The sequence below is a fragment of the Hyla sarda genome, chromosome 10 (assembly GCF_029499605.1).
Source record: "Hyla sarda isolate aHylSar1 chromosome 10, aHylSar1.hap1, whole genome shotgun sequence".
NCBI lineage: Eukaryota > Metazoa > Chordata > Amphibia > Anura > Hylidae > Hyla > Hyla sarda.
The window spans coordinates 69,327,009-69,354,125 of NC_079198.1; the positions used below are offsets into that span (position 1 = coordinate 69,327,009).

Consider the following 27,117-nt stretch of genomic DNA (forward strand, 5'->3'; position numbering starts at 1 on the left):
ATCTGGAGGTCCGCAGGTTGAAGAACACTGCGGCCTTCGTCATCATCCAGACCCCCCTTTAGTTTTCTACTCACCTCCCCTCGGTGGGAAGGAAGGGTGAGCTGGTCTGGGCCATCTATGCTGCAGGGACCGTCCGGTAGGAAGGGATAGTCGTTCCGGGCTGTCCATCTTCACCGGGAGGACCTCTCCTCCGCTCCGGGCCGGACTAGTGACGTTGCCTTGACGACGATGCACAGGGACATCTGTGCGCAGCAGACGTCCGTCATGTCCCTGCACATGAACGTCCCTGTGCGTCATCGTCAAGGCAACGTCACTACTCCGGGGCCGGCCCGGAGCGGAGAAGAGGGCCTCCCGGTGAAGATGGACAGCCCGGAACGACTAACCCTCCCCACCAGACGGTCCCTGCAGCATAGATGGCCCGGACCAGCTCACCCTTCCTTCCCACCAAGGGGAGGTGAGTAGAAAACTAAAGGGGGGTCTGAATGATGACGAAGGCCGCAGTGGTCTTCAACATGCGGACCTCTAGATGTTTCAAAACTACAACTCCCAGCATGCCTGGACAGCCGATGGCTGTCCGGGCATGCTGGGAGTTGTAGTTTTGCAACATCTGGAGGTCCGCAGGTTGAAGATCACTGATGAAGGGATTGACAGGTGGTGATGATGAAGGGGGAGGATGATGACGAGGGGGATGATGACAGGGTGATGATGACAGGGGTGTTAATGACGGGGATCTGGATGATGACAGGGTGATGATGACAGGGTGATGATGACGGGGGTCTGGATGATGACGGGGGTCTGGATGATGACAGGGGGGATGATGTATTTCCCACCCTATGCTTATAGTTGAGTCAATAACTTTTCCTGTTTTTTTGGGGGTGAAATTAGGGGCCTAGGCTTATATTCGGGTGGGCTTATACTCGAGTATATACAGGGTAGTTAAAATCTTAGAAAAAAATGGACTAAAAATAATTAATTTTACCCCACTGCAGTGTATGTCAGAATTATACATGGGGCAAAAACTCTCATGTATGTAAAAATAAAATAGCAACTTACCATTTGATGACTGGAACTAGACATTAAGGACTGAAGGATGATAATGATGGCTGCCTGGAATAAAACAGAAGAGGACAAAATGAAGACAAATGAATGGATTGGCCTTAACAAGTTCTAATCTTCCCCCTGCTCTTCCTCCTAAAATATAAACTAACACCTGACACACTAGACTTCATTGCCCCTCATATTCCTGTATAATATTCCAATATAACAGCTCTAGACTATAAACTATCCCTAACAGAAACATCAACTGATACAGATATCAGGAGGATCACACAAACAAGAAATACATAAGTAACTAGGCACAAAGAAAAACATAGATAGAAAGATAGATGGAACACTTGGGCAGACTAACATAGCATACAGTATAATCCTCATAGGGAGCACAGGCCATGGATCTTTTAATGAGCATAACTAATGGGGCTCAACTCAAAACTATCCAGGCCTGATCAATCAGGATGGCATGATCCATTGCTTTGGGACAGGCTTTAAGACAGTTGCCTAGTAACTGCCTCAAACAGACTAATAGGAGAAGAAGGAACAGAAGGAAGATGCCTGCTATTCTTAACACTCTGTTAGACAGAGTAGAGATTCACTGCATACAGCAGTTTTAGTTTAAGCAGTCCCTGTGCATCCATGTGTGGTGGTGCAGACCCAATTTTGGAGCAACAACAACTTTTCTTTCTATTATATCTTTTAATAAAGATATGGATGCTTGGTGGTCACATCCTAAACAACCAACAGTCTCTTGGACAACAGTCTTATCAGGAGGAATGTTTCCATGTAGCTTCTCCCAAACTTGGTAGACAGTCTCTTTTGAGACTCAGTTGTTACCGGTTTCCAGAATCCTCCTGAACAAACTCAATTATTCATAGTAAACGCTTCTTACAGGGTATGACTGTCTCTTTAAATTTGAAAGGACAGCAAGCAGTTCCCCTTGCCATAAATGTTGCCAATTATACTACTTGTCTTGAGATGGCCATTTACACCACTCTCCACTTTGCCGAGTGACACTCATTTAAGGTAACCTTCTCCATCTTAGTGTCTTGCCTACTTTCCAGGATTAGGTCTTTCATGCTCTAGACCTGCTCAGATTACAGACCCCGGCCAGTCCTGGACACTTGCTAATGTAAAGCAGAGCTATTTTGGGCATCTGCCTTCCTTGGACTTAGTCTTACAGGGACCCCTCCACTCCCAGTAGTCTCCTTTGACTCTGGCCAGGCCTAAATTCCGGCAGTCCTTGACACACTCCTTGCAATTGACCCTGTTCTACAGCACAGAAAACATTGCTGCTCTGTTACTCCTGTGCGCTGTCACACTACTCACTGGTGACTGTACGAGGCACAAGTATGCTTTCCCTCAGTGGGTCCCACTGTCACTCTTGTATCTGCTGCACACACACTCACAAGGCTCTGACTTCTTTTTCTTGAGCTGGCTTCCCTGGGGGCTATAGTTTCTTGACTATGGTACATTAACTCTCCAGACATGAGGCTCTGTTTGCCATTAGGCATCCGTAATGACCCAGTACAGGACATGGTCCTGCACTACAGTTAGGCGCTGTCAGGTTGAGTTCCTCGGTGACCTGGGGGCTCCCCTGCCGTTTCTATAATGTTATTTATCCTACCTTATGTGTAGTCAGTGTCCTAATGTATAGTTAGTCTAAAAGACCTGTGAGATGTCTGAAGGACCTGTGGAGTGTCAAATGTTATGTTGTCACATGATGTTACCCAGAGAGCACCAGCTTAACCTATGACCCACAACTTGAACAATGGGCCTCAGTCCAGCCTCCCCACTATATAAAGGGGCGGCCATTACAATTCACTCTCTTCTCTCTTACCACCTGCTAAAACGGTGGGTTAAAATTAGAGCACATGCTGCTGTGCCGACGGCAGATGGCTACTTTCTATTTCTCAGCTGTAAAATATCCCTAAAGAAGCGCAACAATCAGGGCAAAAAGACTTCCCCTGACCCATATCAACATGTCTGTCAAATTCGTACAAAAATGATGGACATAATGGCCCGAGAGGTGCGAACAAAAGACCTGAAGGAAGCTGGTAACAAACTGATCCCAGGCACCATGGGCCAAGACATTAAGAAGGCCTGTCAACCTATCTATCCTCTCCATGATGTCTGTGTTCATAAAGTCAAGTTGCTGAATCAATTGCCCGGCGGCCTGACTCGGCCCACTCTAGCAGCCACAGAGCTGAGGCCAGGTCTACAGGTAATTAATGTGATAGATATAGGAAAACATTCTCTGTTCTTTAGTTTTTTTTTATTCGCATGTCATTCAATTGTGTGACTTTTGTCAATAATTGTACTTAGACATAGTAGAAAAGAACATATAGATAAGTATAGAAAGTATTTCTGCAATGTATATTTGATTTCCTAAATTTGCTTTGTTGTGACTTTGATATCAAGACTTTGCTAACAAAGATGAAGAGTTTCAAAAGATTATGTCAAGTGAAAATATACTCAACCCATGTCATTTTTTTAATGCTAGAGTGAACAGCAAATAGGTACGCCACTGCCCGAGGGCCTGGGGCAGGGAGGGGTGCACCCGCACTGATAGGGAATTCAGGACACTTGTCCTGGATCCCCAGTGGAGCGAGTGTCGCTTTCAGCTGTATGTGCACACATGCATACAGTTGAAATCTTCTTCTTAGTGTAAGCCACAGCACCCACACCTACCTCGGGGAAAGGGGGTTGACTACCTTCCTGGCTGGCTTCCTGGCTACCTATAGTACATGGCTACCTGACCACCTATATACCTACATAGCTGCATACCTACTTATATAGCTACCTACTGTCACGATGCCGGCTGGCAGGAGGTGGATCCTCTGTGCCAGAGAGGGATAGCGAGGACCGTGCTAGTGGACCGGTTCTAAGACACTACTGGTTTTCACCAGAGCCCGCCGCAAAGCGGGATGGTCTTGCTGCGGCGGTAGTGACCAGGTCGTATCCACTAGCAACGGCTCACCTCTCTGGCTGCTGATGATAGGCGCGGTACAAGGGAGTAGACAGAAGCAAGGTCGGACGTAGCAGAAGGTCGGGGGCAGGCGGCTAGGTTCGTAGTCAGGGTGATAGCAGAAGTACTGGTACACAGGTTATTAAACACACAAAACGCTTTCACTAGGCACAAGGGCAACAAGATCCGGCAAGGAAGTGCATGGGAGGAGGTTAGATATAGTCAGGGACCAGGTGGAAGCCAATTAAGCTAATTGGGCCAGGCACCAATCATTGGTGCACTGGCCCTTTAAGTCTCAGGGAGCTGGCGCGCGCGCGCCCTAGAGAGCGGAGCCGCGCGCGCCAGCACATGACAGCAGGGGACGGGAACGGGTAAGTGACCTGGGATGCGATTCGCGAGCGGGCGCGTCCCGCTGTGCGAATCGCATCCCCAACGGCCATGACAGAGCAGCGCTCCCGGTCAGTGGAACCGACCGGGGAGCTGCAGGGAGAAAGACGCCATGAGCGCTCCGGGGAGGAGCGGGGACCCGGAGCGCTAGGCGTAACAGTACCCCCCCCCTTAGGTCTCCCCTTCTCTTTGTCCGGTAACTGCCTCCCCTGGGATGAGGACACCGGGAAAGGATGGAGGGATTCCTCAACGGCAGGCAGAACCGCAGGAGTAGGAATGGGGAGAGAGGGCAGAGGGCGAGACCTGGCACGGGGCAGTGTGACACCAGGACGAGGGCCATGAGGGGACACAGAAGCTTGCCTGATGGGACTGGGAGGGGGGGAGGGGCATTTCCTGTGGCAGGCAGAGTCCTTAATGACCTTAGGGGGACCGGATACAGGAGGAACCACAGGGTCACGGCAGGGAGTACTGGGAACCGGTTGAAGGCAGTACTTGGAACAAGAGGGACCCCAACTCTTGATCTCCCCAGTGGACCAATCCAGGGTTGGGGAATGGTGTTGAAGCCAGGGTAGTCCAAGGAGAACTTCAGAAGTGCAATTAGGAAGGACAAGAAATACAATTTCCTCGTGATGAGGTCCGATGCACATTAGGAGGGGCTCCGTGCGGTAACGCACGGTGCAATCCAACCTGGCTCCGTTGACCGCGGAAATGTGGAGTGGCTTGACAAGACGGGTCACCGGAATGCGGAATTTATTCACAAAGGACTCCCGAATAAAATTCCCAGAAGCTCCAGAGTCCAGGCAGGCCACGGCTGAGAGGGGAGAGCTGGCTGAAGTAGAAATCCGAACAGGCACCGTGAGACGTGGAGAAGCCGACTTGGCATCAAGAGACGCCACACCCACGAGAGCTGGGTGCGAGCGTGCGTTTCCCAGACGTGGAGGACGGATTGGGCAATCCACCAAAAAATGTTCAGTACTGGCACAGTACAGACAAAGATTCTCTTCCTTACGGCGATTCCTCTCTTCCAGGGTCAGGCGAGACCGATCCACTTGCATGGCCTCCTCGGCGGGAGGCCTAGGCGCAGATTGCAGTGGAGACAGTGGGAGAGGTGTCCAGAGATCTAAGTCTTTTTCCTGGCGGAGCTCTTGATGCCTCTCAGAAAAACGCATGTCAATGCGAGTGGCTAGATGAATGAGTTCATGCAGGTTAGCAGGAGTCTCTCGTGCGGCCAGAACATCTTTAATGTTGCTGGATAGGCCTTTTTTAAAGGTCGCGCAGAGAGCCTCATTATTCCAGGATAGTTCAGAAGCAAGAGTACGGAATTGTATGGCGTACTCGCCAACGGAGGAATTACCCTGGACCAGGTTCAGCAGGGCAGTCTCAGCAGAAGAGGCTCGGGCAGGTTCCTCAAAGACACTTCGAATTTCCGAGAAGAAGGAGTGTACAGAGGCAGTGACGGGGTCATCGCGGTCCCAGAGCGGTGTGGCCCATGAGAGGGCTTTTCCAGACAGAAGGCTGACTACGAAAGCCACCTTAGACCTTTCAGTAGGAAACTGATCCGACATCATCTCCAAGTGCAAGGAACATTGCGAAAGAAAGCCACGGCAAAACTTAGAGTCCCCATTAAATTTGTCCGGCAAGGACAGGCGGAGGCTAGGAGCGGCCACTCGCCGCGGAAGGGGTGCAGGAGCTGGCGGAGGAGATGGTTGTTGCTGCTGTAGCTGCGACTGTACTTGCTGTAGTTGTGACTGGAGTTGCTGTGTCATGGTGGTCAAGTACGACAGCTGGTGATCTTGTTGCGCTATCTGTTGCGACTGCTGGGCGATCTGACGAGCTTGCTGGGCGACCAGCGTAGGGAGGTCAGCGACAACTGGCAGAGGAACTTCAGCGGGATCCATGGCCGGATCTACTGTCACGATGCCGGCTGGCAGGAGGTGGATCCTCTGTGCCAGAGAGGGATAGCGAGGACCATGCTAGTGGACCGGTTCTAAGACACTACTGGTTTTCACCAGAGCCCGCCGCAAAGCGGGATGGTCTTGCTGCGGCGGTAGTGACCAGGTCGTATCCACTAGCAACGGCTCACCTCTCTGGCTGCTGATGATAGGCGCGGTACAAGGGAGTAGACAGAAGCAAGGTCGGACGTAGCAGAAGGTCGGGGGCAGGCGGCTAGGTTCGTAGTCAGGGTGATAGCAGAAGTACTGGTACACAGGTTATTAAACACACAAAACGCTTTCACTAGGCACAAGGGCAACAAGATCCGGCAAGGAAGTGCATGGGAGGAGGTTAGATATAGTCAGGGACCAGGTGGGAGCCAATTAAGCTAATTGGGCCAGGCACCAATCATTGGTGCACTGGCCCTTTAAGTCTCAGGGAGCTGGCGCGCGCGCGCCCTAGAGAGCGGAGCCGCGCGCGCCAGCACATGACAGCAGGGGACGGGAACGGGTAAGTGACCTGGGATGCGATTCGCGAGCGGGCGCGTCCCGCTGTGCGAATCGCATCCCCAACGGCCATGACAGAGCAGCGCTCCCGGTCAGCGGAACCGACCGGGGAGCTGCAGGGAGAAAGACGCCATGAGCGCTCCGGGGAGGAGCGGGGACCCGGAGCGCTAGGCGTAACACCTACCTAGCTATGTGGCTACCTACCTAGCTACATAGCTACTTACCTACCTGTCTATCTACTTAGATACTTAGATACTTACCTGACTACCTACCTAACTACTTATTTACATAGATAACTATCTGCCTACATAGCTACCTACCTAGCTACTTGGCCAATTACCTATATATTTATCTAACTACATTGCTACTTACCTGGCTACCTACTTACTTGCCATAGCTAGATACCTACCAACTTGGCTACCTACCTACTTTCCAGCCTAGCTTTTGGCAACTTGCCTAGATTCATGGCTACCTACCTCCCTGGCTATCTACCTACATATGTATTTGGCAACTGGAGGGAGGGAATTTCTCTTCCTTCCTAAGGATGTTTTTACTTATAGGGGGGGGGGTGTACCTACCTGAGGACATACCTGCCTATGGGGGGGACTACATCATAAGGGCACTATCTAAGTACTGTGGGACATATTATAGGAGAACTACCTGCCTACTATGAAGAATATACCTTTTTAATGGCGGACATACTAACCTACACGCTTTTACTGTGCAGGAATCTAAGTGGAGCACTATTAAAGTTTAGAGGCCTATAGATGGGGAGATTGTGACTTATCTTTCAAAGGAAACAAAGAATCGGGCATGCTGAAATTCAAAATGCTTGATCCGCTTTTACAACATCTGTTGCATTATTCCCTTCCTTTGTATATGTGTTATTATATTAAATACCAATAAAAAAAATAAAATAAAATAAAAAAGGAAAAAAGTCAAGAGCCACCAAATTAAATATGGCAGGTTAATAATATTCGGTCCGCCTCTACATATATAATTGTCAGCCTGACAGATGACAACTTTGCACAATATATCCCTGTAGTCATATCTGTTAGACTCTGTGTTGGACAATGACAAATGAATCTCAGTTTTCTTTAGAAAGATTTACAAAGTGTACCTGTCACTTCAGGTGACTTATAAGGTATAAGCTGTCCAGTGCATATACATGAGGAATAGCACTATGTCTTACTATTACATAACTAATATATGGGATTTTTCACAATATATCGGCTCTACAGGCTTCATCTATAATTTAAGTTGTCCCTGAGTAAGTAGGTGGAGCCTAGCCATTATAAAGTGATACTGCACATATACAGAAGAGGAAACCCTGCTTATCTATATCTCTGTAGCACACTCTCAGAAGAAGCATGGAGAACAATATAGAGCAGTCTAAGCCATGAGGTGCTCTCACTGTAAGCTCCTGCAGTCTTTCTGCTTGCACATCTCTCTCCAGCATCTCTTCTTCTTCTTTGAATTTATAGACAGGTTCTATTAAACTGTGAAAAATCTGTAATAGAAAAGGAGATGCTTAGATGTGCTGTACATATGGTAAACATTTAGGCCTAGTGGTTCTGTCTATTCCTCCCCCCTACTTGGTGATACTTAATTTTCAAGTTTTTGTTCTTTTTAGAGGACCCATACTTACCAGCTTTCATAGTTTGTGACTTTAATATCTATCTGTTGCCATTTTTTTTTTTTTATAAATTTCATACTGTGACTACCCCTGATGATGGTGATAGTACTGCCTTGGTCAAAGTCCTTAAAGTGTACTTGTCGATAACAAAAACTTTTTATATAATGTAGATAATACCATTTATATAATGTAGATAATACCATTATATGTATATTTGTAATATACATTGGTTAAAGAGTACCTGTCATCAAACCATATTTTCTAAACTAACTCAAATTATCATCCCTAACTACTCCTAACACCCCTCCTGCCCTTAAAAAAAATGCTGAGCTTTAAAAATCTCTGTATCGTACCTTTCCCCTTGTTCACATTGTGTGAGCTCTTTGCAGGAGAAAGTGTGCGTTCCCCAGCAGGCGCACCATCACTGAAGCCTGCGAGAGCTGTGCCTCACCATTCCCCGCACGCACTTTCTGAGTTTGCTCTACTGCCAGGCCAGGAGGATTTCCACTGTATATCAAGTACACTTAAAGGGGTACTCTGCCCCTAGACACATTATCTCACATCCAAAGGATAGGGGATAAGATGTCTGATCGCGGGGGGCCCACCGTTGGGAAACCCCTGTGATCTCTCATGCAGCACCCCCTGTCATCTGGTGCAAGCTCGCTCGGTGCACCAGATGACAGGGGGTGCTGCTGCAGAGATGGCGGGAGTTCCCAGTGGCAGGAGCCCTTTGATCAGAAGTCTTATTCCCTATCCTTTGTGCCGGCAGATAAGAACCATTTGGCCCATCTAGTCTGCCCAATAATCTGAATCCTTGCTTTTTAACTCCAACTATAAAAATGTTGATGGGATAACGACTTATCAGATAGCCCATACATCTACTATCAGTCTTTTGGAGAAAGCAGTGCCTGGTAAACATGGTTCCAAACTCCTTACATATTGGGTTGCCCTTCCTACAGAGAAACTTCATTGGTACCAAGTGAGACTATGTTCACAGAGCAGAATTTCTGCACAGAAATTAATTGCCCATTCACTTCAATGGAATTCCTTCAGTGGAAATTCTGCATTAGAAATTCTGCTGTGTGAATGGAAGAGCGGAATCCCATTGAAGTATATTGGCTATAAAATCATGCAGAATTACAGCCGCTAGGTCAGAGAAAGATCATAGATGGAAGCCAAGCACTTCTGTTGAGTCTGACAGAGACCCACCATATAATTAGGGGCCTCATTTAATTTTTCTTGCCAAAAAATTCTCTCTTCGATTCTTTTGATTCCAATCCAGATAGTTAGCTAGAGGCAAGATGATGGGGCTTGTGCCCAGTAGAGAGGCCTTGACCAGGGTACCTAGATACAATGAGCAGTGGACTAAAACTATTACTTAGGTGATTTATTGTCTCAATGCTGTCGAATCTGAATGACATTGAGGCTACAATGTCGCCAATTGTAGACCATCTAGTATGGTGCCAATTCTAAAACCATCTAGTGTGTTGCCAATTCTAGTACCTTCAACTATGTATAATATTGTTGTTCTATAGATAATGTTATAATAATGCTGATTATTAATATTAAACCCTATACATAATTGTCAGTATAACCTGTGCTTCATTAATTGTTGTGTGAATAATAACAAGAATAACCATGTCTATAAAATTGATATGCCTGAGTTGATCTGCTGTGAAAACAGAAGATACTAATTCTCCCGGAGTGGATATTTCTATGTTAGCACCTGTGTTGGTGAGATGATCAAATGTGATTTAATATTTCCTGAATGCGTAATGAGCCAATATTTAGTTTAATATTTTATATTACTATTTGACTATCCTGAAGAGAAAAGTATTTAGAAACAATATGTTATACAGACGGCTGAGGATAGTTATCATTTTTGTGTTAAACAACTTGTTAAAAATGAGTTATGAAGTAATGAGAGAACATATTGACCAGTTTATAATTAAAACATTATCCGTGAGATGACTGCTACTTTATTACAAGACACAGCTTTTTAATTCTTTAGGATTAGGAGTGAATTGCAGGATTGCTCTTATCCTTTTTTTTTATTCTATTAAGGCTCTGCTTGCATATGGGTTGGGGGCCCCGGCACAAATTATCTTATACTAGCTGAGTACCCGGCGTTGCCCAGTTTTTCCTACCTAATCCTTGTGGGGGAGGAAAAGCAACATAGGAGGAAATACTTGTCCTCATATCGAAACCTCATATCCCATCCTCATATCCTGTCCTCATGCCCAGTCCTCATATCCCAATCTCATATCCTGACCTCATATCCCGTCCTCATATCCTATCCTTATATCCCAACCTCATATCCCATCATCATATCCCATCATCATATGTCGTCCTCATATCCCATCCTCATATTTTGTCCTCATATCCCATCCTCATATCCAGTCCTCATATCACGTCTTCATATCCCGTCCTCATATCCTGACCTCATATCCTGACCTCATTACCTGACCACATATACCGACCTTATATCCCTTCCTCATATCCCGTCCTCATATCCCTTCTTCATATCCCGTCCAAATATCCTGACCTCATATCCCGACCTCATATCCTGTGCTCATATCCCTTCCTCATATCCCGTCCCCCTATCCCGTCCTCATATCCCATCATAATACCCCGTCCTCATATCCCAACCTCATATATCGTCCTCATATCCTGTCTTCATATTTTTGTCCTCATATCCCATCCTCATATCCAATTCTCATATCCCATCTTCATATACCGTCCTCATATCCTGACCTCATATCCTCTTCTCATATCTGGACCTCATATCCAGACTTTATATCCCGTCCTCATATCGCAACCTCATATCCCGTCATCATATCCCGACCTCATATCCTGTCCTCCTATCCCGTCCTCATATCTTGTCCTCATATCCTGTCCTCATATCCCGTCCTCATATCCCAACCTCATATCTCAACCTCATATCCTGTCCTCATATCCAGACCTCATATCCCGTCCTCATATCCCAACCTCATATCTCAACCTCATATCCTGTCCTCATATCCCGACCTCATATCTCGTCCTCCTATCCCATCCTCATATCCTGTCCTCATATCCCGTCCTTATATCCCAATTTCACATCCCATCTTCATATCCTGTCCATATATCTCATCCTCATATCCTGTCCTCAGGTGGGACTGAGCTGTGATAAAGAGATTGTAGGGTGAAAATAGAAGGAGGTGTGGTTTTGTAGAAGTGGACATGACTTGCAAGCGAGACCAATGCACACAATGGGGTAGAAAATAAAAGGGGTGTGGCTTAAATGGTGGTTTTGGCTTTGTGAGATGGGGTATGGCAGGACTGCTGAACTCACCAAGAGATGCAGAGCAGAGCTTGTGGAGTAAGGTACTGGAAGTCCCACATACTTGCATTGGACTTAGACAAAAAACCCATCCTTCACGTAAGGGGGGGTAGGTTAGGGTTAATCATATATTTTTACATAAAAGTAACATGTGTACTAAGATTCATCAAAATATCTCCAGCCATTTGGAAGTTATGCTGGAACATACATTTCCCACAGACTTGTATGGGACTTCAAACAAAAATACTGACCCTGGAAAATAGGGGTGAGTAAGGGTTAAATTACCTATCCTAAGTTTGTTGCTAACATATTAGTAACATGTGTGCCAAGTTTCATGTAAATATCTTTAGCCGTTCGGATGTGATGCTGGAGCATACATACATACATACATACACACACATTGACAGGAAGACTTATACTCCATGCGCCACAACAAAACCCAACAGACTCTGTTAAAGGAAATCTGTCATCAGTGTCACCTGCACTAACCTGTTGGTACAGACAGGTAGTGCAGGTGACACTTATGACAATGATACTTACCTGGTCCCGTTCCAGGCAGTGGTTCTCCCGCAATCTTCCACCGCATCTTCCATTCCGGTGTTGACTTGGAGCATGGGCGGGGCTTAGTGTCGTCACCGCTGCTTTTTGCTAGCAGCGGATCCCAGCTAGAAAACAGCAGTAGTGACGCCAATAAGATCTGCCATGCTCAATGTAAGCCCAGGAACAGAAGATACCGAAGAGGATAGCAGGGAAACAAAAGCACAGAACGGGACTAGGTAAGTATTGTTGTCATCAGTGTCACCTGCACTTCTTGTCTGTACCGAAAGTTTAGTGCAGGTGACACTGATGACAGATTTCCTTAAAACACTAGTTTGGTCTGTTGGGTATCAGTGGTGTTTATTATAAACTGAAACCACAATGCAAGTGTGAACACAGCCTCAGACCTTCACTTAAAGCCACCAGCTTTTCCTCTAACTGGGCAGTCATTCTGGATTCCCAAAAGCATGGTAATTGTCTATTCAGCCCTTAGTCCGCTTGAACATTTCTGAATGGGATTTGCATGCAGCAGATGGTGAGAGATACCACCAATAATTTTGCCCGCCCACACATTCTGAGACTTCTGCTTCCCCCACAATGTCAATGAAGAGATAAATGTAGGGAATAAATACCATGATAAGAGACTGCCATTGAGATTCCATTGGTGGTCTTTAGCTACTAGCATGATCCTAGCGGTTAAAAGTTGCTGGTACTTTTTATAGTTTACAATTCAGTAACTGATTTGCATATCTTGCATCACAAAGCCAGTATTTTTTTTGGACCAAGGCCAGAACTGGTGGCGGGAGCTTATACTCCCACATCACAGAAAGTTGCTCTCCTGTGACCAATCCCCAAGAGAATGAAGAAACAGATTTATTATATGTTGTGTTGTTCTTTCTCCGTGTAGCTTTTTATTACATTATTTGGAGCAGGAGCAATGCCTGATGTTTGCATTTTAGTTAAGTACTACAATACACCTGAAAAATGTCATCAATGACAACTGAAACTTTCATTGTGTTCTACCAAAAGGTTCAAAGAATTATAGAATACAGTATATACAATTATACTGAGTGTTCAGTTAAGATAACTGTAATGTATACACCTAGGAACTATTTATAATACTGGTGTCTTCTTGTGTAGCAGAGAGGTTTTGTGTCCCCTTAAAGTCCATGGCCAGGCTGCACCTGTACTCCCTATATTGACTTTATGGACCACTGAGAGGAATTTAACACACATACATATATATATATATATATATCTGTCTTCAAACTACTGTATAGTTTGTAGAACCTTTGCTCTGAACACTATTTAAAACCAACTCCTTTTTGTATACTGATAAGTGAGTCACCGTACACCATTAGTGCACACCTAACTATCGCACAGAGATGTCACGCCTATTTGTATGTATTGTTGTCTAGTAGACATCCAGTGACTATGGACTGTGCTATTTCAGTGATGACCAATCAGTGCTCCTGGTTTCTTTCCTCTGTGTTGTGAGCTACGGGGTTACATTAAAATCACTTACAGCAGAAGAATCTAGAAACTCAATGTGGTTCCTTCAAGTGAGTCCTTACTCTAATATATTCACTGGAAATATTTTATTTATTGCTTATTATAAGTTTTATTAGATGTTTATAAGTGACAGTATTTCTTTTTGAAAATGTGTGGCTATCTCTCTGTTATATTACTTTGCCCTTTACACCCATCCACATTTTCAACTTCCTTCTTTTTTTTAGTAGTCTTCAACCTGTAGCCCCCCAGATGTTACAAATCTTACACCAAGCAGTGACATGGCATAATAAAGGTGGTGGTTTTGCAACAGCTGAAGATCCTAATAACCTATATAATTGCAGTTACGATTATCAACCCCATTTACATATTTAAAAGGATTATCCCTTATCCACAGTATAGAAGATAGGTGTCTGATCACAAGGGTCCAACTGCTGAGACCCCCCGTGCGATCTTGAGAACAGGGGTTGTCTCTCCTCCACCCAATAGCAGACATCTCTGCAGTCAGTGATTGGCTGAGCAGGCTGTCACTGCTGAGAATAGTATATCTCAGAAGATGGGGCCGGTGAGTGTGGAGGGGTGGGCGCCGCTCTGAAGATCGTGGAGAGTCCCAGCAGTCGGACTCCACGTGGTCAGACACTTATCCCCTATCCACAGGACAGGATAATCATTATAAACCAGATAATTCCTTTCATGTATTTGAGTTAAATGAAATGAAACATTTTTACTACCAAAATGCATTTTTATTCTTTTCATTATTAGTATTACCGACCAATGGTCCTAAAGGAAATCTATCTGTTGTATATCATGCTCAGAGCTGCATATGTAACACAAGGATGGGGGGCTCAACCACTAACAATCTAAATATAGAAAAGCCAAGAACAAGTAACCAGTAGTAAGTCTTTATTAACCTGTTAAGGATGAAGGGCGTATGGGTACGCCCTTGCATCCTGGTACTTAAGGACTAAGGATGTACCTGTATGCCTGCACTGTGTTTAAAGCACTCTCATGGGCTGAGCATGCGTTAAACCTAGGGGTCAAGTCCTGGGGGAAAAACTGTGGGAACTCACCCAAGATTTCCATTCAAGGGTTGGTCCTGCAGGACTCCTGCTAATAGGAACAGTGTTTCTGCTGTAGAAAAAGTGCAGGAACTCAGTTCCCATGCATTCCTGCAGGACTTGAGCCCTGTTCAAACCCGATGGGTCCCAACTGCTATCAGCAGCCAGGACCCAGGGTTAATGGCGGGCATCACCTATGAGCCGATGCCCGGCATGAACCCTTTAGATGCCATGATCAAAGTTGATTGCGGCATCTAAAATGAAAGTAAAACTATCCCAGCAGCTCACTGGAGCTGAACAGGACCATCGTAATGAAATTGTGATGTCCCGATCAGCTGAGAGGATGGCGGAAGGGCCCTGTACCTGTTTCCTCACTGTCCAAATGGGGGATCCTCTGCTGCCTCCAGCCTCCGCAGGCCGAAGCAGCAGATCACCAATAACACTGATCAATGCTGAGCCAAAGCTCAATTGAACAGTGCATGCAATCCTGAGATTGCATGTTATAGCCCCCTATGGGGGCTAAAAAAAAAAAAGTAGAATGTGTAAAAAAAAAATTTGAATCACCCCCCTTTTCCCATTTTTTAAATAAAATAATGTAATCAAAAATAAATATAAACATATGTGGTATCTCTGTGTGCTTAGATGTCTGAACTATTAAAATATATCGATTGATGGCCTACACGTAAAAAAAAAAAAAAAAATACCAAAGTCCGAAATTGTGCATTTTTGGTCACTTCATATACCATAAAAAATGTAACGTATATAAAGCTATCAAAAAGTCCCATCAAAACAAAAATGGGACCGATAAAAATTACAGATCACAGCGCAAAACAATGAGCCCTCATACCGCCCTGTATGCGGAAAAATAAAAACGTTATAGGGGTCAGAAGATGACAATTTTAAACATACTAATTTTGGTGCATTAATAGTTTGGTACAGTTAGTAAAATAAAATAAAACATACATAATTTTTTTTTATTTCACTTAAATAAATTTAACAACAAATTCATTGTTTTGTTATAAAATAATTGATGTCACTACAAAGTACAATTGGTGATGCAAAAATCAAGCTCTTATATAGGTCTGTAGGTGCAAAATTGAAAGAGATATGATTTTTAGAAGGCAGAAAATGTAGAAAAATGCTGCGGTGGCGCTTCCAAGGAATTAACCCAAAGTCGTGGGTATAGGTATAAATAATTTATTTTTTCGGCATAAAGAAATCAAAGAAAATAAATGAATAAAGCAAGACGCGTTTGGGGAGTCACAGCTCCCTTTTTCAATTGCAGGTGGTTGCTGTGTGGCCAGGTGACAGGTGTGGGAATTTAAATACAGGAAAAAATGGCGCCAAACCAGGTGAGCTGGTGACGTCATATGGGATGGATGCCGGGGCCAGGTGTGGACTGGGCAAGAGAGACCTACATAGTACAACATTTTCAATAAAAGAGCATGAAAACCATGTAAAACATGAATAAATGCATAGCTATAGTCTTTTACAGGAGTATTTAGAAGTTCAAATGGAACCGCGAGAAATGTCCGTGGTAGCGACCAATCAGAGAGTTGCCGATTGGTCCCACGGACACTGGCAATTTTTCTACATTTTCTGCATTCTACATACGGACCCACCTCTGGGCTCTGTCCTCATGCTGCAGGCCTGCATACCAAGCTACCATCACCGGCAAGGGACACGCTACCCTCCACCCGGGTACCCACCTACACCGGCTAGAGACCTACACCGTACCCGGCGCTACCTCCGCTTTTTTCCGCTATATACTGATGATTTTTAGAAGGGGAGGAGGAAAAAACGAAAGTGCAAAAATGAAAAATCGCCTGGTCCTTAAGGCCAAAATGGGCTTCGTCCTTAAGGGGTTAAACCAGTAATGTATAGAAAACATACTTTTTAAAAACACTACAAAGGTCAAATGAGTATACTGAAAATGGAGAGGGGGGGGGGGGGGGGGGGAAGACACCCAAGACTCAAAGGACACATACATAAAGTCATTGTATATACGTATAGGCGGACACAGAATGAGTACGGAATACAGTGTAACAGATGTATTGGAGAAAAGCCCTAGATCTGGGGTAAATACTGCAACCCCCAGTCATGAGGAGTTTATCATCATATCATTGCAATACATATTGAAGCACAATTATTATCTTTAACCCCTTAAGGACGCAGGGTTTTTCCATTTTTGGCATTTTCGCTTTTTCCTCCTTACCTTTAAAAAATCCTAACTCTTTCAATTTTGCACCTAAAAATCCATATGATGGCTTATTTTTTGCGCCACCAATTCTACTTTGTAATGACGTCAGTCATTTTACCCAAAAATCTACGGTGAAAAGGAAAAAATCATTGTGCGACAAAATTGAAAAAAATACGCCATTTTTTAAATTTTGGGGGCTTCCATTTCTACACAGTACATTCTTCGGTAAAAATGACACCTTATCTTTATTCTGTAGGTCCATAAGGTTAAAATGATACCCTACTTATATAGGTTTGATTTTGTCGTGCTTCTGGAAAAAATCATAACTACATGCAGGAAAATGTATACTTTTAAAATTGTCATCTTCTGACCCCTATAACTTTTTTATTTTGCCACGTATGGGGCGGTATGAGGGCTCATTTTTTGCGTCATGATCTGAAGTTTTTAGCGGTACCATTTTTGCATTGATAGGACTTATTTATCATGACCAAAAATGCACTATTTTGGACTTTGGAATTTTTTTTGCGCGTACGCCATTGACCGTGTGGTTTAATTAATGATATATTTTTATAATTCAGACATTTACGCACGCGGCGATAACTCATATTTTTATTTTTATTTACTGTTTTTTTATGGGAAAAGGGGGGTGATTCAAACTATTATTAGGGAAGGTGTTAAATGATCTTTATTCACTTTTTTTTTTTTTTTTGCAATGTTATAGCTCCCATAGGGACCTATAACACTGCACACACTGATCTTTTACATTGATCACTGTTTTCTCATAAGAAACCACTGATCAATGATTCTGCCGCTTGACTGCTCATGCCTGGATCTCAGGCACTGAGCAGTCATTCAGCGATCGGACACCAGGAGGCAGGTAGGGACCCTCCGGCTGTCATGTAAGTTGTTGGGGATGCCGCGATTTCACAGCAGCGATCCCGAACAGCTCCCTGAGCTAACCTGCATTGTTTTACCTTCACTTTAGACGTGGCGTACAACTTTGAACGCTACTTCTAAAGGGTTAATAGCGTGCGGCACCGCGATCAGTGCTGCGCGCTATTAGCCACGGGTCCCGGCCGTTGTTAGAGGCCGGGCCCGACCGGCTATGACGCGGGGCCACGGCGTTGTACCACGTTATAGAACGGGAGCGGACTCATGACGTACCGATACGTCATGGGTCCTTAAGAGGTTAAAGGGGTATTCCAGGATTTTTATTTATTTGACTATGCTACAGGGGCTGTAAAGTTAGTGTAGTCCATAATATAGTGTCTGTACCTGTGTGTGACGGTTTTCTCACAATTCTTCTGTGATTTTCACCCCAATATTTATTTTTAACAGCATACAAAATGACTGTTGTGTCAGATTTTTCCCAGCTTGCAATGTGGCCGAGACCTGACTCACTAGTCAGCTGATGACAGGGAGCCTGTCTGCTTCAATGGGTGGAGCGATCGCTTGGTGGGAGAGAGATCAATCTGCAACAGCTGTAGGCACCCTGATTGAAAACCACAGGTCTTTTGAATGGATGCAGCTCATTTATGTTTCAATGGGTGGGGTGGCTGATGTGTGGGAGGGAGATGGAATTGTGGGATTTGTAGTCAAAAAAAGAAAAGTCAAACAGGAAATACCAGTTCACAAAAAGCTAGCCACAGTGTTATGGTAATCTCACAACATAGCCATTTTGTCAGCACCAGCAGGGTTAACAGATGCTGACAAGGTGTTGTTTGCTAGGTTGCGCCCTGCTGTCTGAGTGGCTAGCTACTGATTTACCACATGTGCATCTCCCTATATTACCAGGCATCAGTCTCTGGGAAGATGCCTGTGAAAGCGGTCATTACCCGAGTACCTAGCAATCCCTTATTTTCTTGTATACCCGGCAACTTGACTTTTGGCTTCTTATCTGACTTCTCTTTGGTTATAGTGATTCGGCACCTCTTCCCACTTCTGGCTTGACTCGGTTTGACTGACACCAACTTTATGTGTGTATGTTAAGTTTGTCTTTGTTAGTTGCTTGTTTCCCTGTTGCTCCTGACAACTGACAGGCTTGTATTTTATTGTGTTGACATTTTACTCCCCTCACTTATTTAAGAAGAGATTGTCGACCAGTTGCCGGCCTATCATTTAGGATAGGCGGACAAGTAGGCAGGGACAGGGGCGCGGGTGAGCTTAGCGCCCATACGTGACACATTTAGCCCCAAGACAAGTGCAGATCCTTCTAAGCATGTCCATTACTGTCTGCCAGGTACGTACTAAAATCACCTTATGGTGGAGAACCCCTTTAATGGAGTTTTCTACATACAGTAGGTTTGAGTTTTCATTTTCCCCATTGTCCGTCAACCTGCATGTAGCGTGGTGAGAATTAAATGATATTTTTTCTGTTCATAATCCATTTAAGCAAAAAAAAAAATGTTTTGTATGCATGATATGTAGACGATGTTATTATCATATGACAAAAGCTGTGCAGCATTTTGTGCAATACATTATTAATTATGAGGCTAGTCTTTTCTTCACACATCATTGGAACAAAACTGAAATTACATTCCTGGATTTAAAACTCTGCACAGAGAAGCATAGCGACATGATACCTTCTACTACATCTAGAATGGAACTTTTAAGGAACACTGTATTGAGGGCCAATCTCATTGCATACCAACCATGAAGGATATTCCCGTAGGAGCATTTACTAAAGCCAAGAGAAATTGCTCTACTATTGAATTATATAATACAGGCTGTTTGTGACCGTCTCTGATAGGGGTTACCCATAGTGGAGGATGAAACAAGCTGAAAATAAAGTAGATGGTAAAGATAGGTCAGTGTTACTTGACATAATGAAAAAGGAACAATGTGAATCTGTAGAGGTTGGATGCTTGGGCTGAGAAGTGGCAGATGAGGTTCAATGCAGATAAATGTAAGGTAATGCACACGGGGAGGAAAAATCCAGGCTGGGGATATGTATTAAATAGGAGCACACTGATATGGAACAGGACTTAGATGGCTAAGTCAACAGTATATTTATCTACAGTGACCAGGGTCAGGCAGCTGCTGCCAAGGCAAATAAAATCATGGGGTGCATCAATAGGGACATAGATGCCCATGACAAGGAAATAATTCTATCGCCTTTACAAATCACTAGTCAGACCACACATAGAATACTGTGTACAGTACTCAGCACCAGTGTACAAGAAAGATATAATGGAACTGGAGAGGATTTAAAGACGGGCAACAAGGGTAATACGGGGAATAGGAGGACTACAGTACCCAGAAAGATTATCAGAATTAGGGTTATTTAGTTTAGAAGAAAGAAGGCTTAGGGGAGACCTAATAACTACCGTATTTATCGGGGTATACCACGCACCGGCCTATAACACGCACCCTCATTTTACCAAGGACATTTGGGTAAAAAAAGTTTTTTACCCAAATATCCATGGTAAAATGAGGGTGCGTGTGTGCGCGTGTATACCCCGATATACCCCCACGAAAGGCAGGGGGAGAGAGGCCGTCGCTGCCCACTTCTCTCCCCCTGCCTTTCCTGGGGTCTAGAGCGTTGCTGTCGGCCCTTTTCACCCCCTGGTTATCGGCGCCGCTGCCCGTTCTGTCCCCCTGACTATCGATGCCGGCGCCGATAGCCAGGGGGAGAGAAGCGGCGCCGACAGCCAGGGGGAGAGAAGGGGTAGCGGCACCCATTGCCGGCGCCGCTGCCCCGTTGCCTCCCCCCATCCCCGGTGGCATAATTACCTCAGTCGGGTCCGCGCTGCTGCAGGCCTCCGTCGTGCGTCCCCAGCGTCGTTGCTATGCACGGCGCGGCGCACTGACGTCATGCGCCGCGCCGTTCAGCGCATAGCAACGACGCCGGGATGCACGCCGGAGGCCTGCAGCAGCGCGGACCCGACTCAGGTAATTATGCCACCGGGGATGGGGGGAGGCAACGGGGCAGCGGCGCCGGCAATGGGTGCCGCTGCCCCTTCTCTCCCCCTGGTTGTCGGCGCCGCTTCTCTCCCCCTGACTATCGGCGCCGGCACCGATAGTCAGGGGGACAGAACGGGCAGCGGCGCCGATAACCAGGGGGTGAGAAGGGCCGACAGCAGCGCTCTAAACCCCAGGAAAGGCAGGGGGAGAGAAGCGGGCAGCGACGGCCTCTCTCCCCCTGCCTTTCCTGGGGGTGTATCGGCGTATAACACGCACACAGACTTTAGGCTAAAAATTTTAGCCTAAAAAGTGCGTATTATACGCCAATAAATACGGTATGTATAAATATATCAGGGGGCAGTACAGAGATCTCTCCCATGAGCTATTTATACCCAGGACTGTATCTATAACAAGGGGGCATCCTCTATGTCTAGAGGAAAGAATTTTTCTACACCAGCACAGAAGGGGATTCTTTACTGTAAGAGCAGTGAGACTATGGAATTCTCTGCCTGAGGAGGTGGTCATGGAGAATTCAATAAAAGAGTTCAGAAGGGGCCTGGATACATTTCTAGAGATTAAAGGGGTATTCCAGGATTTTTTTTTATTTGACTATGCTACAGGGGATGTAAAGTTAGTGTAGTTCATAATATAGTGTCTGTACCTGTGTGTGACAGTTTTCTCACAATTCTTCTGTGATTATCGCCCCAATATTTATTTTTAACAGCATACAAAATTACTAATGTCTCGGGATTTCCCAGGTTGCCGTGCATCAAGACCTGACATCACTAGTCAGGTGATCAGAGGGAGCCTGTCCTGCTTCAATTTTGCAACAGCTGTAGGCCCCCTGATTAGAAAACACTGGGGGAGATTTATCAAAGAATTTAGACTGTGAAAGTTGCAGTCTAAATATGTGCGACTTTTCTGCGACTTTTGCTTTAGAGGATTTTTAGAACATGATGCATTCTAGTCTATTTTAGATGGAAATGCATTGGTGCTGAATTTATCAAAAGCAACTTTTCAGCGACAAGTCGCATCGGCTGAAAGTACGCCGAAATGTCAGACCATGCTGGATCAGGTTTAAATACAGTCTAAACCATAGATCCCAAAGTCAGTGCACAGAATTTATAAAGAACCTTGCGCCTTTTGATAAATTGGGCGCACAATAGACCAGCCTAACCCTCTGTAGTTTGGTCTATATTGATGCGGGACATAAACAGCTTTAATAAATATCCCCCAATGTGTTTCAATGGGTGAGGTGGCTGATGTGTGGGTGGAAGGAAAGTGACCTCATAATTTCAAGCATGGAACTGTGGGATGTGTAGTTTAGAGAACAAAATTCAACAGGAAATACCCAGTTCTGGCAGGTAAGTACTAAAATTTGGATGGATAACCCCTTTAATAGCATAACAGGTTATGGACACAAGATATATAGGGACAGACCGTTGATCCAGGGATTTATTCTGATTATTATATTGGAGTCAGGAAGGAATCCTTCCTCTTGGTATGGGGCAATTAGCATCAGCCTCATAAGGGTTCTTTGCCTTCCTCTTAAACAACACAGTAGGGGCATAAAAGAGATGTAAGTTGAACTCTTGTCCTTTAACAGCATACTTATAAACCAACACTTGTAACTAATTATAGTGTTGAGTCTCAAAAAGTTGAGATTATTGTGAACAAATACTTGCCATTGTTGTTCAAAGATGAGGTCTTAAATCTTAAATTGTTGTAAAGCATGCAAAACCAATAGGTTTTGCAATTGCTTTCATTAGAAAATTTTCAATCAAACAACTGCTCCCCCCCCCCCCCCCCGCCTGCTTGGACACATACTAGTCCTGCTGTGTCCATTCGTCATCACCTATGTCATGGACACACTTCCTTGATTGACAGCTGTGAGCGCAGGGCTCACAGCTAGAGGAAAAATCCTCCCACTGTCAGCTTGTGTCCCGCTACTGTCAGTGAGGACAAGCTGGGAGTTGTAGTTTTGATAATGCTAGGGGAGATGTGAGCAGACAGCATACTGAGGGAGGGGGCGGAGACCTGCACAGTGAGGCCACACCCCTCCCTTTGAGAGGAATTCAGACTAGTGAGCTAAATTAAAAGTGTAATAAAAAATAAATAAAGGTGCTAGACACATAAAAATTAGATGCACACGGTCAGGATTAGGTACTAAGTTATATATAAAAAAAAAATCAACTGGCTCCAGAAAGTTAAACAGATTTGTAAATTACATGTACTGATGACACGTGTCTCGGGAACTGTCCAGAGTAGAAGCAAATCCCCATAGCAAACCTATTCTGCTCTGTGCAGTTCCCGAGCAGAGAGCACTGTTGTCAGACAGAAAAGAACAACTCAACTTCAGCTTCTGATAATTATTGGAAGGATTAAAGTTTTTTAATAGAAGTCATTTACAAATCTGCTTACCTTTCTGGAGCCAGTTGATGTATAAAAAGAATTTTTTTCCTGGAATACCCCTTTAAAACCACTGAATTTTTAGATACAATAGATAATAAAAATAGTAAATCAAGTAATTCATCAATTGTAACAGTACACATGTGGTTTACAAAAGTTTGTGTGTCTAGTGTAATCTGCATTATGTAGATTGTACCCAAAGAAAACAAACAAAAAAAGAATTCAAGAGTACACACAGGATGCTTTTCATTTTACTTCTGTTAAAGGGGTACTCCATCCCTAGACATCTTATCCCCTATCCAAAGGATAGAGGATAAGATGTCTGATCGCGGGGGTCCCGCCGCTGGGGACCCCCGCATTCTACCATGTGACACCCACCTGTAACGGCTTCCGGAACCGCTGGAAGCCCTCAGGCTAACACTATCCCGACCACAGGAACGGAAGATTGTGACGTCACGACTCCGCTCCCGTGTGATGTCACACCCCGCCCCCTCGATGCAAGTCTATGGGAGGGTTCGTGACAGCACATGTCACTTTCCTTATACTTATTATGTTGATTAAGTTCACTTTAGGTTCTGTGCCATCGAACAGGTTGAGGCTAGGTTTCCACAAAGGTTTTTTTACTGGTGTTTTTTGGAAAACTGTTTTTCTACTAAATCCACTTCTGACACTGGCTCAAAAACTTCCAAAAAATTGCAGAAAAAAACCTGGAAACCTGGAAACCTAGCCTAACAATCCTCAGAGAGGAGAAGATTGGTGTCATGCGCTTTTGAATCAGGAAACTCATTGGATTTTTATGTTTCACACCTTCCTTTCTTACATATTTAAGGGTTTATTGCTTTTGTACTTGTTTTTATTCTATGTATATTTCTTGATGTATCTTGAAAGATGTGATGTCGATGTTGATGGGAGAGGTGAAATTAGGATGCCAATTCCCACAACGTCATTGTACATGCCAGATTATGATGAAGGGCCATAGGCGGGAAACAGAAATATGTTAATCTGTCATTTACATTATGTCTGTAACTTGTTTTTTTAAAGAAGAAGGGATTCCTTTAAATATGTTACCATTTTTAAATATTATTTTAGAGAACTATAATATAAATGAAGGGGGGGGGGGGATTCAAGATCTACCAAAGCAGAAAGAGGCCTCATAAGTAAAACCTACACTGGCCCTGCAGTGATAGTATTGTTCCTTATATTGTTCCAAACCACTAGCTTCCTATAGTTACACATAAAAAGCTGCGGTGTGCAGTGGTGTAACAGGATCCTGGACAACAAAACCTGAGGCATTCAACATTTCCAGTTTCTGCCAATGTGATCATTTTAACAAATGGAATTTGACAGGTTCGTGAGTTGCATTTTGAAAAAAGGTCATGTGTGTCGCTGCTGCACATTGTGGTTTCCTGTCTGTATACACTGGAATAGTTATTATTGTTAGTGATGAAGTTTTGCTATGCGGGAAGTTTTGTATTCATATGGATGTAAACATTTCTTTTTTGTTTTTTGCTACACTGCATATTTTCAATTATACTATTTTTACTATCTAAGCAACATTATGGATAGATCACTATGACTTAGTTGACAGGAAAATGAATTACATTATTGCAGCCAGCAGCATAAGGCCTCATGCATACAGCTATATATAGGTTTCTTTTTGTACAGAGCACCCATGGATGTATATTGAGCATCATCATATCTCAATATGCCTCCACCCAAGGCAAACAGAAAATGTTTAGCCGGGTTTCATACAAATCTTATAAAAAAAAAGTTGGGGGTTTACTCCACTGGATTTCCTTTGTACTAAGGCATACTCTTCATTAAAGGGATACTCCACCCCTAGGCATCTAATCCCCTATCCAAAGGATAGGGGATAATATGTCTGATCGCGAGGTTCCTGCTGCTGGGACCCCTGCGATCTCTGTGCAGCACCTGGAGTTCGTTTAGAATGCTGGGTGCCGGCGGCCGGGTCGTGAAGTTATTGCCACGCCTCTTGTGACATCACACCACGCCTCCTCAATGAAAGTCTATGGAGGGGGTGTAGCGGCCATCACGACCCCGTCGCCCACACCCAGCATTCGTAACAGAATGTTCCAAACGCTGGGTCAGCGGAGTACCACTTTAAATCTTTCTCCTTGGAAAGTATACTTTCTACATACAATGCACATGAGATTCCTGCAGCTTTCTAATATGAAGCACATGGGACTCAATGTTGTGCCATATAGTTTGATGCATGTGGCACTTCTATGTACAAGAGACCTCACATAGTAACTCACACAGTAGAAGTAAGAAATAGATAGAAGTAAGAAACCAACCAACAATAGACCTGCCAATGAGTGGGATTTCAGCTTCTGGGTCCCGTAGCACATACTATAGTCATGCCAATATTTTACATCCAGCACCTGAAATTGATAAAGTTGCACCAACTAGTCTAGAATTATTAAAAAATGACAGATTAGTTTTAGATGGTCTATCTTGGTAATAGTAACTGGCATTTCAATTGCCCGATATTGTGAAATGCACCAGTGCTATGTTCTGAAATGTCTATAGAGGGTCATGGCCTCATGAAATGATAGACTTGATTACTATGGTTCAGGAGCAGCTGATCATTTCATAATGTGGATTTTCAACTTGAAGTCACATAGGTTACGACTTCTGATTTAGAGTTAAGCAGATGTGATCTTGTGTTTTGTTGACATGTTTGTGCCTGGAAGTCTGGTTGCAGACAGATGTCTACCTAAGGGATGAGAAATATCCAGAAATAGAAGTGGAGAATAAAGCAGCACAATAAAAGTACAGTAACAGATTTCTGCATTCAACTAAATAACATTATTTGTAATAGACTGTAGAAGAACCAAGAAAAAGGGTGCAACAGATTTTGCCCCATTAAATAATAATCACTAAAAGTTTAGTCTTTCTTTGATAATGCATTTAAATAGTAAGGCTATGTTCAAACTACAGAATGTCCACACGGAAAATGTGGACATTCCACAAACTGTGGGGGCCGGCTTATAGAATGTGCCATCTCATAGATGATTATGCATTCCGTGCGGGAGTCCGCAGAAAGAATGGACATGTTCATTCTTTCTGCAGACACGGAATTCAAAATTTCCAATGCTGGAAACATCAGGCACGGAAATTCCGTGTTGTGCACAGCGCAGCAAAATCCTGCATGGAAATTCCGACGTGTGAACATGGCCTAAAATGTACTTGTTCATGTGGGGCTTGGCTTGGTCTGTTGTTTAACCAGTGATACATAGACATGTGTTCTTCAAGTAGCAGACAACTCAATACATCAAAATGAAATCACCCTCCTAATGTTGGTTTTCACTAGCACATCCCCTCGTGAACATGCGGGTCCAGTGGCTTAGGTAAAAAAGAGACAGCCTAGTAGGTTGTAATGGAAAAGGTCTGACACTGCTTCCCCATAATCCGACTGCCAATAGGCAGACACAATAGTAACCAAAATAAATATTAGAGTGTCCCTTAAAACAATGGGAGTAATGCAATTAGTTAAAAAGAGGAAATGGCACCTAAAAATTCAAACTTGCTCCTAAGGAACATTGAATATTAAATATTAGAATGTAAGAAATGTTGGAAGGTAAAAAAAATATTAAATCTTAGGGATGATCATGAGGTCCTAAATAAAACATGCAAAATGTATTTAGACCCCTTTTTGTCATCAATCCAAGTTTATGAATCT

The 27,117-nt window shown here is 44.2% G+C and overlaps 2 protein-coding genes across 5 annotated transcripts in view; both read left to right on the plus strand.

Annotated features, from left to right (window-relative positions):
* The window catches only part of LOC130294334 (synaptotagmin-1-like), a 302,141-nt gene that overhangs the window by 160,245 nt on the left and 114,779 nt on the right, over positions 1 to 27,117 (plus strand). The window contains exon 1 of one of the 4 annotated variants that reach the window (XM_056543963.1): positions 399 to 454. The exons of the other annotated variants lie outside the window; for them this stretch is intronic. Coding sequence (XP_056399938.1) covers positions 414 to 454 — 41 coding nt within the window. The 5' untranslated portion in view covers positions 399 to 413. Of the gene's footprint in view, positions 1 to 398; positions 455 to 27,117 lie in introns of those variants that run through there. 4 annotated transcript variants of the gene reach the window in all.
* Positions 1 to 27,117, plus strand: part of DNAAF3 (dynein axonemal assembly factor 3) — a 359,599-nt gene that overhangs the window by 93,870 nt on the left and 238,612 nt on the right. The gene's annotated exons all lie outside the window — the stretch shown is intronic.